The sequence below is a fragment of the Triturus cristatus genome, chromosome 9 (assembly GCF_964204655.1).
Source record: "Triturus cristatus chromosome 9, aTriCri1.1, whole genome shotgun sequence".
NCBI classification, from domain to species: Eukaryota; Metazoa; Chordata; class Amphibia; order Caudata; family Salamandridae; genus Triturus; species Triturus cristatus.
The window spans coordinates 78,647,750-78,661,733 of NC_140592.1; the positions used below are offsets into that span (position 1 = coordinate 78,647,750).

At 47.3% G+C, this 13,984-nt stretch overlaps 1 protein-coding gene across 1 annotated transcript in view; it reads left to right on the plus strand.

The window, feature by feature from the left end:
• NR2C2 (nuclear receptor subfamily 2 group C member 2) overlaps nt 1–13,984 on the plus strand; it is a 324,390-nt gene that overhangs the window by 234,846 nt on the left and 75,560 nt on the right. Inside the window, exon 11 of the mRNA XM_085624453.1 lies at nt 10,292–10,431. Coding sequence (XP_085480579.1) covers nt 10,292–10,431 — 140 coding nt within the window. The remainder of the gene's footprint in view (nt 1–10,291; nt 10,432–13,984) is intronic.

The following is a 13,984-nucleotide window of genomic DNA, read 5'->3' on the forward strand; positions in this document are numbered from 1 at the left end:
TCACCAAAAGTCCCACTTGATACCGTCTCACACAAAGCAATACCTCGGTGCCACTATAGACACCTCAAAAGCTATAGCCTATCCCAACTCAGCCAGAATCGCAAGCATGCAAGCCCTGCGCCAAAAGTTCCTTCTTTAGCACTCTCTCCCAGCAAGAGTGTTCATGAAACTAATAGGGATGATGGCGTCTTGCATTTTCATAGTGCCCCATGCAAGACTTCACATGCGTCCACTCCAAGAGTGCCTAGCACGCCAGTGGAACCAGGCCCAGGGACAGCTGACGGATCTTGTGTTGGTGGACGGCCGCACCCATCGATCTCTGCAGTGGTGGAACACCACAAACCTTTCTAAAGGGCGACCGTTCCTGGACCCGGTTCCTCAGGTGATTCTAACAACGGACGCATCGCTCTCCGGCTGGGAAGCGCATCTATTACACCTCACGGTGCAAGGTCTATGGACGCCACAACAGAGGTTACTCCACATCAACCATCTGGAGTTACTGGCGATCTTTCTAGCCCTGAAATCGTTTCAGAAACAAATTTCAGCCAAGGCAGTCCTCATTCGCACAGACAATATGACTGCAATGTATTATATTCAAAAACAGGGGGGGACACACTCTCCTCAGCTCTCCCGCCTAGCACAGAGCATATGGAGATGGGCAATTCCACAAAAAATCTTTCTCCTGGCACAACACGTCCCAGGCATAAAAAACACCATAGCAGATCTGCTCAGCAGACAAACGCAGCAAATGCACGAATGGGAACTGCATCCACAAGTTCTTCACCCATTCTTTCACAAGTGGGGGCATCCTCAGATAGACCTCTTCGCCACCCACGAAAACAAAAAATGCCCAAGCTTCGCCACCAGATACCCACACCCATTGTCCAAAGGCAATGCGATATGGATGAACTGGTCAGGCAGATTTGCATACGCCTTTCCACCTCTCCCACTAATTCCGTTAGTGGTAAGGAAGCTACAACAGCACTCCCTCACACTCATTCTGGTAGCCCCGACATGGGCCAGGCAGCCGTGGTACACCACACTACTACAGCTATCGGTGGTACCACATCAAAAACTGCACCTGTCCCCATGCCTCCTAACCTAGAACCATGGAGAAATCAGGCACCCGGACCCAGCTCAGCTCAACCTTGCGATCTGGCTCCTGAAATCTTAGAATTTGGATACCTCAACCTTCCCCCTGATTGCATGAACATTATCAAGGAAGCCAGACGTCCTACCACTCGAGCATGCTATGCCGCAAAGTGGAAGAGATTTGTTGTTTACTGCCGTAACAATACAATCAACCCTTTAGATGTATCCATACAGCACATCATATGCTATCTGCTCCATCTTCAAAGGTGTAACCTAGCGTACTCATCCATCCGTCTACACCTAGCAGCAATTGCTGCTTACCTACAAAACAGACAGCATTTATCACTGTTCAGGGTGCCTGCTATTAAGGCCTTTATGGAAGGCCTGAAAAGAGTAATTCCACCCAGGGCACCACCCTCACCTGTATGGAATCTAAACGTAGTTCTTACAAGGCTAATGGGTCCGCCTTTCGAACCAATGCATAAATGTGAGCTACAGTTCCTCACTTGGAAAACAGCTTTCCTCGTAGCTATCACTTCCCTTAGAAGGGTTAGCGAAATACAAGCGTTCACTATACAAGAACCCTTTTTACAAGTACATCACAGCAAGGTGATACTTCGCACAAATCCAAAATTTCTGCCCAAGGCCATTTCCCCCTTCCATCTTAATCAATCGGTGGAGTTACCGGTTTTTTTCTCGCAACCTCAATCTGTTGCGGAAAGGGCTCTACATACACTTGACGTTAAAAGGGCCTTACTGTACTACATACAAAGAACGCAACCTTTCAGAAAGACTAAACAGTTGTTCGTCTCCTTCTCTCCACCGCATAAAGGCAACCCCATTTCAAAATCAGGGATAGCTAGGTGGATTGTAAAGTGTATACAAATTTGCTATCACAAAGCAAAAAGAACATTATCTGTTCCACCTAAAGCCCACTCTACAAGAAAGATAGGGGCTTCTATGGCTTTTCTAGGGAACATACCCTTAGATGACATCTGCAAGGCAGCCACATGGTCAACACCGCACACCTTCACAAAACATTACTGTGTAGATGTGCACTCCAAACAACAAGCTAGTGTGGGCCAGGCTGTACTAAAGACACTGTTTCAAACTACTGCAACGGATACCGGTGGTCGCCGCTAGGGTTGGGTACTGCTATATAATCTATGCACAGTGTATAATCTGCAGCTCATATGCCTCGAACGGAATATGCTACTTACCAGTATGCATCTGTTCTTGGTATGTAGAGCTGCAGATCTATACACGCCCACCCACCTCCCCGGCTACCTGTATCCGTTCCAGGCTATCTTATTTAGATACAACACACATGGGTTTCTTCACTATTATCACTACGCTCCATCTTTTCCCTGCTGGCGAAAAACAATCTGAGGATGGAGCCGAAGCCCATGTGCAGTACAGACCGAAGGAGGAGTCACCGAACTCGTGACTTCCAAAGACTGTCCAAGAAGAAAAACAAACTGCAAACATCCGGGCCCAACACCAGATGGCGATCTATGCACAGTGTATAGATCTGCAGCTCTACATGCCAAGAACAGATGCATACTGGTAAGTAGCATATTCCTTCCTTGGATAGTGTTCTGCAATGCATGGTGCTACCAACTGCCAAATAATCCTTTACCTGTTAAACTAAGAGCACATTCCAGTAGAGGTAAGGTGCATCTCCTGCTTGGAAGAAGAATGTTCCCCTCTCAGAAATGTGTAAGGTAGCAACTTGGAAATGTTTTCATATTTTCACCAGACATTATTGCCTGGATAACGATTCTCAAGCTAATACCCTTGTGGGTCAATCAACTCTGCAAAATATATTTAAATAACCCTCACCGAAAGCTTATCCTCTCTACAAGCATTACTTGGATATATTTTGGTGAATTTTCTTACATTGACAACCTTGTAAGCGGGGATATGCTTACTACTGTATTCTTCGTTCATAACTATCAGTGAGGATCCAATGATGCAGAAAGAAATTCTACCTTCCCTCCTCCCCAGCTGACAATGTAATGCAGCTAAAACGTTAGTTTAGGAAGTTCTTTTTCGGATATCTTCTAATCTTGTTTCAAAAGAACTGAGCCTTTGAGGCAAACTGCTAGTACAGTGCATGCTGGGTGATGGAAGCTGCTGGCCCTCTTAAAGCTACAGTGCACAGTGAGTGCATCTAATGCTCTTATGATCTCATAGGCATCTTTCCTTCCATTTTTTCTCTACATCTGTAGGAGGAATTTAAGTTATTTGTCATTATAGAGCACATTTCAACTTTCAATTCTGCAATGTGGTAAAGATTTATCATGGTACTTATACTACTATATTCCTTTATGAAGAAAAAAAAATGTAGTTAATAGTTGATCTGCTGGTGAGGCGTGGCCAGCCAAGATGGCCAAGTGGAAGTGATCCACGGTGGCTCCGCTGTCACAGCCACAATATTGAGAGACAGCTACAGTTTTACCTGCACCAGAGGCGAGGGATGGCCACAAGACGGACTGAGGAATGCATGCGAATGCTGTCTGGGTGTCAACATCGCTCTCTGAGGGAGGATTGCACCGGATCGCGGCATGGGCGGAGCCACGCAATATGGTGACTCCCAGGCCCTAAAGACAGACCCTGTCAATGGGAGATCCCCAGGCTTCTCAACAGCCGTCGGAGGGGTGAGAGCGACGACTGGGAGGCAGACACAGCGGGGCCCACTCGTGGAAGAGAGGCATGGACTATCAATTCTACCGGCGGCAAGAGCCCTCGCAGCTGGCAGTTGAAGTCATCCGCCCTCCCGCTGTGCTTCTGAAGGAGTCAGGACGGTGAGGAAGTGACCTAGTGCGGAGCAGTGCCCTGATCCTGAGCCCGGGAGATCCCGGTAGCCTCATCGCGGGAAGAGGTAGGGGGCAGAATTAAGGCCAACCAGCGATTTCTTGACCCTGTCATGGCGGCCCATGTGTGACATGGATGACCGTTGAACAAAGGGAACAGCACTGCTCCCCTCGGGTTATAGCACAGGCAGGAATAGTTACTGGCCGGCTGGGGCTCTTTGGAGGCCAAAAGAGAGTAATGCCTACCTTGCTTGAACCCTAACATGACGCTGGATGGGACTTAGGCAGTGTAGCCGGAGACACACTGTGTGTTCCGACGATCCGACGATCTCACCACGGAATCGATCTGTTGGGGTATCTGTATGAGTACTGATCACCCCGGGTTCGGTGTACAGAGCGCCCCGAGGAGTGGACCCTGAACCCTCTTATTCTAATCGAACAGACAGAGCCGCGGCCCTTGGGCACAAGTGCCACAATAGGGAGTGGTGGGTGGCCAGCCCCATGGGTGCCACTGTCCCATTAAAATCAGCGGGGCATTGAGGATTGCACGTGGTGGGCTCGCTTGGGGTGGGGAGACCCTGGACCCACCACCACCACCTGAAGAATACGTAGCCTTTATGCCACCAAAAAAGATAATGAACAGGGTGTCCAGCTACTTCACCGTAACTGAGAGGAGGGACCATCAGGAGTCCCCAGCGATTGAGGGGACGATGGTGCTCACTAAAGAAGACCTGCTCTACTCACTGAAGAACTTTAAAGCAGAACTCCGGACGGAACTTAAGACTGATATAGTGGCATCCTTTGAGGAACTGAGTAGACTTAAATACATGGCTGACGTCCCTCCAACAAGAAGTGGACTCCGTGGGGTCTAGGGTCCTAGACCTGAATAGCAAGTCTCTTGAACTGGAAAAATGCACAAAAGAATTGAGCGAGACTACACAGGAGCTGCGGACCCAGTTGCAGATGGCGTTATTAAAAAAGGGAGGACTTGAAATAGGGTCTGATGTGATAGCATCCAGATCCGAGACCTGGAGGAGGGAGTGGAAGTTCTGGAACTGGAAGCATTCATTGTGGGCCTCTTCGCCGAAATCCTCGGTGATGAACAGCTCAAGATTTCGATGGAGAGGGTTCACCGGGTGGGTAGACTGATGCCGGGGGGCCCGAAAACACACCTGAGATGTTCTAGCAAAGCTACATTCCCTTAAAGTTAAGGAATCCATCCTTCAGACCGCAAGTAAAAAGGACACAAAGTTTCAGGGCTTCACCTGCTCCCTGTACCAGGACGTTGCTCCAGCCTTTGGCTCTCCACAAGGAAACTTCTTATGTGCATTTTCGCAAGTCACTAAAAACATGGTTGTTCAATCAGTAACTTCTGACCTCTCTGTTCCTCTCTGGCGGGCGCCGGGAAACCCTTTTGGGTAGCTGTTGCGCCTTATAAAAATTTATTAACATAACACAGTGGCTAGACAGGTGACAGAGAAGCTGTGACAAGAGCATGTCCGGTACCACTGGACATATCCCTTTGGCCTAGCTTTTGAACACCTCAATAAGCCACAACACATCACAGACCTCACGGAAGCATTGGAGCTCTTGGGACTCCCACAAACGGACACACAATGTTTAGGGGACACCACAGAGTTGCCGGATGGGTCAATTGCGAGATCTGAGAAGGAAAAACAGTGGCTCTCCCAGTGACGCTCGAAGAACCTGGAGAAATTTTGCACAACACATGCACTCCTGGACTTTTGCCTCACAAGGCCAACATAATGGTTATGAATAGAACAAGAGGCTTTACTGGTTGACATATGCCAAACAAGGGCTAACCGTGATGAAATTCCATGAGCTGAGTCCAAAGATCGCTGATCTGGTCTACTCCTATGCTTATTTTCTACTGCAGTTTGTTGTACTCCAGCATAGACATGCTATGAAGGCTGTGGTGGCGGGCTCTGACCGACTTGGCCACGCCAATGTTCATTCAACAGGTTTGGAATGTGCGAAGGGGACTTGTTGCTCCTGTGTTTTTTTTGTTTTGTCATCTTTGTCTGTATTATATGTGGGATGGAGGGGTGGCCTTTGAGTATACTACTGGAGAAGCTCTCGGGGATGAGTGCAGCTGTGAGACACTGCCAAATCAGCTCTGCAATGGGGAAAGGGAAGATTGGGCGGGTGATTGAAAACGAAGGATGGGAATTGAGAGGGGGACGTGAACAGGTGGGAGAGGGGTAGGAATCGTTGTCATGATGACTACAACCCTGTCATGGAATGTGAGAGGTCTGAACTCTCCTCTTAAATGTCAAAAAGTGTAGAAGTACTTGCTTGATCAAACGTTTGATGGAAAAGCCTTGCAAGAAACTCCTCTTTAACGGTCGGCGGACCATAGGTTAAGACCCAAAAACAGCAAAAACTGGTAGTGTTGGTATTTCACTCTACCACAATGTCAGCCCGAATGGTACAGAACTGACAAAGAAGGGATGCTAGTGATGGTAAATGGCCGCTTGAAGAGTAAGATGTGTACCTTGTGACAGCATATTCGCCCAATACGGGTCAACTTGCTTTCATTGATTCCCTCATGGAAATGGTAGGGGGGTATGCCGATGGACCGATAATATTGATGGGGGATTTCAACCTGACGTGGCATTCTGACTTAGACAGCTCACACCCACATAGAGCGCCCACAGGTAGTTTCTCCAAGAAGGAGTAGCTACTTGTGGAGAGAGTGCTGTGGGGCGGGGCGGGGGAGGAGAAGGGTGGGGTGGTAGTAAACTACGGCATACAGCCGAACAGAGGTACGTAAACAAATGAATAAAACCAATTTCATTGCGTGGGCTGCCTTGTTCGGACATAATACCCCATTTTAACTCACCTTTGTAAATATATAGCGATGGAGGCAATGGTTACTCCATCTATGAACGACGCACTAACAACTGTGATACCAAAAGCAAGGAAGGACCCCCATATGTGAAGCTCATACAGACCGATAGCAATACTTCATCTGGACGCTTAATTTTATTCTAAAATCTTGGCCAAAAGGCTTGACGACCTGATGCCGGGATTGAACCACCCGACCAGTCTTCATAAAAGGTAGGCACACCCATGACAACATCAGGAAGATTCTTCACCTGATTGAAAAGGCCTCCAAAAGACAAATACTAGCAATCTTTGTGGAACTCGATGCCGAGAAGGCATTCAACAAGGTGGACTGACCCTTCCTCTTTAGCAAGCTCAAAAGATATGGCATCTGCAAGACTTTTTCATTGCAATGATACGGGCCAACTACACCCAATCGGGGTGCAGGTAAATGGGGTTTGCTCAGATCACTTCTCTGAGCAGAGGGACACGGAAGAGGTGTCCGTTGTCTCCACTCCTATTGGTACTCTGTATTAAACCGCTGGCTGCAAGAATCAGGGTGACACCAGAGATCAAGGGCATATGGTTCGGGTCAGTAGAGCACAACATCTCATTGTTTGCCAATGATGTACTAAAGACTCGTGACCCCAGAGTCCTCGCTGACGGCCCTGCACAAGGAACTTCAATCCTTCGAGGGTATAGCAGGTTTCCATGTCAACTTATTTAAGTCCTCCTTGCTGAACCTCACTCTTTTGAACACCGACATGACCACGTTGGTGGCAGCGGCCCCATTTCAATGGGCAAAACACGACCTCATTTACCTAGGGGTAAAGATCACTCCCAATCTGGAAGGGTTGTTCCGGACGCATTACCCTCCCCTCCTGCAACAATTAAAAACTGACTTAAACAGATGGGCACCCCTATACATCTCCTGGATAGGACGTATACAGGCAATCAAAATGACAGTACTCCCGGAATTGCTATACCTATTTCAGGCCTTACCCATACACTTAGATCAAGAGTTCCTCCCAGCCTTGCAAACACTTATTACCCACTTTATCTGGCAAAAGGGTAGGGCTTGGTTATCCTATAACCTATTAAGATGATCTAAAGCGAAGGGGGGGCTGGCCCTGCCCGACTTTGCTCTATACTACAAGGCAGCCCAGATGAGAATTATCACTGAATGGTCGTTGACAGAATTGGACAAGCACTGGCTGCACATGGATAGAGCGCTAGTTGGCAGAACTTTGTAGGATGTGCTCTAGAAACCCAAGGAACACCGACCCCAAATGCCTATTTAAGCACCTCCATGAGTACAATGCTTAAAACATGGGATGGAGTGCTCAAACGTAGAGTGGACCACGTTCCTCTCTCCACACACCCCTATACATTTTAACCCCCCATGGTTTTGGTTTTGGCACCAGGTCCGTTCGATGCATGGCAGGAGGGTGGGTGTTTAACTCTGTCGGATCTATTCCACAACTGTGACATCTTAACCTTTGAGAATTGCCAGAGGAATTTCCAACTCCCCAGCAAAGAACACTTTTGTTATCTCCAGCTGAAGCTCTGGGAGATACTGCCTGAAGTCTGGGCACCACTTTCTTATACCCCTTGCTGCTAGACACTTTACACTGTCCACGCCCATGCGACATAAGCTTCTGGGAACACATCTTATGGAAGATGGGGCAATGGACAACACTTTGGAGAGATATGGTTAAATGCAATCACTCTATGAGAACGAGGTATCGACTGGTATCTCTGCCCCACTAGGTAAAAAAATAAAATATACCCTACCACCTCAGATTTCTGTTGGAGGGGATGTGGGCTCTTGGGCGACTTCCGGCACATCTGGTGGGACTGCCCGAGGATCCGTCCCTATTAGACAGAAATCTTGCCACAAATTAGGGACATACTGGGATACCCAATCCCCGACTCTCCCGAATTTTCGATACTGGGCCTGCGAGACAAAGATTTGCAGTATCAAACTAAAGGTGATAGAGCTATACTGTGGATCTGCCTTGGAGCAGGCAAACTCATGATCGCAGCTACATGAAAGAAACGCGAGGCCCGAGCAATGACACAATGGCACGCCCGCATTTGGAGGGCACTGACGATGGCGAGAATGGCAGAGATATTTAGGGATGATTTGAAAAACTTTTGGATACTGCTGGGGCCCACTAATAACCTACCTCTCATGGGGCCTGCCTTTGGTGGCTTGCCCCCGACCACAAGGGCATTGCACCTCTCCCAGTTCTGATCTCTGACGCAGTGCCTTCGGTCACTTTGCTGACCTCGCTTTTTTCCACATCCCACAGAGCCCGAGACTAGATTTAACTATTCGTACTCAGTCCCACATGTCTGTACTTATACATTGTCTTTTAGTATTCTTTTTCTTTTTTCCTTTTACTTTGTCAGTGGTGAGGGTAGATTGTGGGAGGGGGGAATTGGGGCAACAATCATTATCTTGTTATGTTAGTATAAGTGTTCATATGTGTTGAAAATGTAGGCACCGCATCATTCCCATGTCAATCTTGCAACTGTATTTTCTGTAGAACTAAGGAGGAAATAGCAGAGAATGTTGGAAAGCATTGTTTGTGACCTATGGAAAATTAAATAAAAAAGAAGTTTGAGAAACAAAATAGTTGGCCTGTCACAGATTTATGGAGCTGTCACCAGACTGTTTAGCATTGAGGTGGCTGCCTCCAAAATCAGAAGAATATGAATACATAAGCGTTTCGGGGACCTCGCACATAGGCAGACCTATTCTACAATAATGACTTCAGTAAGAACATCTACGATGCAGAAGTAGCATTACACATGAGTAACATTTACCTTCTTCACATCAGTAGAAAATAGACTGGGTTAATGTTGCCTTATGTAGGGTGAGGCAAAAATGCGAAGAAAGATTAATTCGGGCTCTTACTTATGATGTCAGGTGACATGCAGAACTTGTGACCTTGAAGAAAATCAGCATGCGGAAAAATATTTTTAAAAGTAAGTAACATTTATATTTGTGTAAAATGCACATTTTTGCTGCCTTTAGGAAGTTACTGATGATAAAATGTTGAATACAATATATCTAGTTTTCTTTTAGCTGTACTGTACCATAGCATCTTAGTAATGTTGCTTCAAAGATTGCATGTAGTGATGGAGCCCACAATTACTGAGCCTTTTTATTATCCTCTTTGCATGAGCTACTCTTAACTTAACGTTACAAATGTAAGTAAACAAGCTGCGGATGAGACACCGTCATAGGCCACTGTCCTTCTACTAACACATAGAGAATACTCACGCTCCAAACTCGCAGCACATTCCCAGCCTAGTAACTTGTAAAGGGGCACCTCAAGACATTGACACAAGACATGAGACTGACTTGTCTCAGTATACAACAATGTCGGTTGCTTAGTGCTCTTATCAACCTTAAGCAACTTGTCCTCAACAGATTACATTTCTGGTATGTCTTCATAGTCCTTCTTTTATTAAGTACATAGAGCCAAGCCTGTGAAATTACTTAGTATTATTCTGTTCCTTTGCAGTCAGGATTGCAATACAAGTCTTGTTCGTGCCTGCTGGAATGAGCTCTTCTCCTTGGGCCTGGCTCAGTGTTCACAGGTGATGAGCCTCTCAACTATTTTAGCAGCTATTGTCAACCATTTGCAAAACAGCATGCATGAAGGTATGTATTACAACACCTACTTACCCTAGCAGGTGAGAAGGATACTGTTCTTTGTCAGATTATAGATTATAGGTTTCAATGCTGTCCGTATGCACTAAAACGACGCGCATCCGGTCGTGCTGTGACTTCATCAATTTTATGAACATGCATCTACCCTTGATCATCTACCGCCCTTTACTTACTCAGTTCACACACGATACATGCCATATACACCAATTTTATATAAAATTCCTGCCTGATTCCAGACCTGATTTTACCTACTTTGGCTTCAATATTCCATATATTATTCTCGTTGTGCAGACGACTTGGGCTCAAGCGTCTTTTTGGTTGGAATAATGTTCTCCGTTCTTGAGAACTGATCTAATTCAGATACATATAAGGGATATCGCTACCTACCCTTTGTTGGACCCTTTCATATATCCTTGATCGGGCCACACAATACTATTGACAGTTTCTTGCTCCGTTTTTATTATTGTGGACCACTCTCGTCAAGGTTCTCATAATTTGTTGTTCCTAGAAATCCAAGTGGCTTCTCCTGAAGAAGGCGTTCTTGTCACGCCGAAACGCGCATAGAGATTTACATCTCCATCTACTTAGATCTAGCCACCCTTTATGTTTGTCTATGTATTTTTTTATATGTTTTCTACAACAAAAAGTTGTTTGTATGTAAACCAATGGTTTTTTTAAAAAATATTTTTATTGAAGTTTGAACATAAAACAGTACACATTGGCATCAGGTTCCATAGAATAAATGACCAGTGAGAGTGCAATGAAACATTCATAACATTGTGAAAAGCAGTGAGCTCCTTTTGGCTTCGCAAGACAGTTTTTATCACATTGCACCGACCAATTATATATCGTCTAATCGTGGTCACTGAAGTCTGAGTCTGAGGTGTCGCTCGGGGGTTCACATATATTTCCTCTATAGGCATTCCATCCACCCCATACCCGGGTCCATTTTTTGGGGCAGCCTCTGTGAAGATAGGGGCACATGCATCAACAATGCCATTTGCGATTCCTTATTAGCGAAAAATAAGGAATCGCTAATAAGGAATAGCAAAAGGCTATGCATGTAGGAATCGCTATTCAAATAGCGATTCCTTAACTTTCCTTAATTGCTACTAGCAAATTGCGAGTAGCAATTAAGGAATGCCATCCCAATCATTCCTATGGGCCTCCAGGCCCATAGGAATGAATTGGAGATTGCATGAGCAAATAGCGAGTACCAGTAGGTTCTCGCAAATTGCTCATGCAATTTCAAGGGTGCAAGGGTGTCAAAATGACACCCTATTGCACCCCTGAAATTGATATGTGCACATATGTTGCACACACACATGCTCTAAGGGCATGTGTGTGCGCAACATGAAACTTTGAAAAATGCACAAAAGTGCATTTTTCAAACTTTTAGCAAATTACCATGCAGTTTATCTTCATGGTAATTTGCTCCCCCTATTAGCGAATTCGCTAATTTTTTAACTTTCATGCATTGCATTTAAGGAATCCCAAATTGAGATTCCTTAAATTAAGGAATCTCTATTTGGGATTCCTTAAATGCTATCGCTATTTAAGGAATCGCTATTTAAGGATTCCTTAAATAGCGATTTTTGCTTTTGGGTTGATGCATTGGGATTGGGTATTTTTAACTCAATACCGGGAGCTATTAGTGAATCGGTATTTTACCGACTGGATTTTGGCTTGATGCATGAGGCTGATAGACAGTTTTTTCGACCACCATTGTGGAGTCCATGTCCCGGGACCACTGGGCCCCATTTTTGGGCTATATTGCGTTTCGCCAGCATAAGTCCCAGTGTTACCCAGAGTTGCGTGACCTTGTTGTGATCAGTCGGTTCCCAGACACTGAGGAGACATCTCCGTGGCTCCGGGAGGGTTGGGACCCTGGTCACTTGGGAGAGTGTGCGCAGAATTCCCTTCCAGTACAGAGTTATGGCCGGGCATTCCCACAGGGTATGTATAAGGGTTCCCTCCATCCCACACTGCCTAAGACATAGCGGGGAGTCCGTTCGGTTAAGTTTAAACAGCAGTGTACGAATGTAGTATGTGCGGTGCAGAATTTTAAGTTGGACCAGACGCAGTCTGGATGAGACGCCCACCTCCCTAGGGGAGGAAAGCGCCGCCTGCCAGTCCGTTTCGTCGAATTCCCCCAGCTCGGCCTCCCATCGGTTTTTAAGAGCTGCAAATGGATCTGGCCGGTTGTTTATCAGTTTTCGGTATGTTAGGGAGGTCGCCCTCTGTGTCAGGTGTTCTGCGAGGAGCCGGTCCTCCAGTGGCGACGACTCCGGAAGTCGGGTCCCGGGCGGGACTGCCGCCTGGAGTGCGTGACGGATTTGCATGTATCTGAACCCTTCGGTGGCAGCCAGGTCGAAATCTGCTTGTAGTTGGGTAAATGTGACCATTTCTCCCTTCTTCCAAAGGTCACCCACCCTGAAGATGCCAATTAGATCCCATTGATGGAACCCCTTGGTAGTGCGCAGTACCCCCAACTATTTCGCCTCCCACAACGGAGTAGCTTGGGTTATTTTCCCAGCCCAGCCCAGGGCTCGCTGCGCCGCAAACCATAGCCGGAGGGTATGTGTCGTGGGGCCTGGGGGGCAGTGGCCCCTCTTGTGATTGTAGAGCGCTCCCATGACCCCTTCAGCCCCCAGCAGGTGCCGATCCATACGATATGCCGGGTCATCCCCTGGCACATGCAACCACTGGTTGATCATCGTAAGCTGCGATGCCCAATAGTACAGTCGTATGTCTGGGAGGGCTATCCCACCCTTCTACCACCCCCTGGTGAGCTTGTGGAGTGCTATCCTCGGCGTCTTGTCCTCCCATAGTAGGCTGGTGACTTCCGCATTGACGGCGGCGAAATACGTTGGTGGCACCGGGAAGGGGGTATTTTGGAGTACATAAAAAAATCTAGGGAGAGCCATCATCTTGAAGAGGGAGGCCCTCCCCAGCAGTGTCAAGGGCAAGGAGTGCCAATGTTTGACATCGCTACGAAACCGATGCAGTGGCTTCGTTAGATTTTCAGCTACAAAACGTTCCCTGTCAGCTGTCACATAAATGCCCAGATATTTGAACCCGTCCGTCACCACCCGAATCTCACAACCCCGCGGGAGCCGAGGTGGGGAGCCGCGGAGCATGTAGACAATGGACTTTTCCCAGTTAATCTCGTAGCCAGATACCCTCCCGTACGACGCACATATATCCAGGAGACAAGCGATCGAGCGCGCAGGGGAGGCCAAGTATAACAGGATGTCGTCAGCATAGAGGGAAATGCGATCCTCCCACCCCATTGTCCACCTTAGTCCCCGGATCACCGGGTCCTGCCGCAGCCAGGCCGCAAGTGGCTCTAGAGCCAAAGCAAAAAGGAGCGGGGAAAGAGGGCAGCCCTGCCACGTCCCCCGCCCCAACGGAAAGGGGTCTGAGATATGGCCATTGACCACAACCTGTGCCAGTGGCGCGGTGTACAAAAGCTGAATCCACGCGCATATCTTGGGGCCGAGTCCCACGTGGCGAAGGACAGTGAAGAGGAACGGCCATTCCA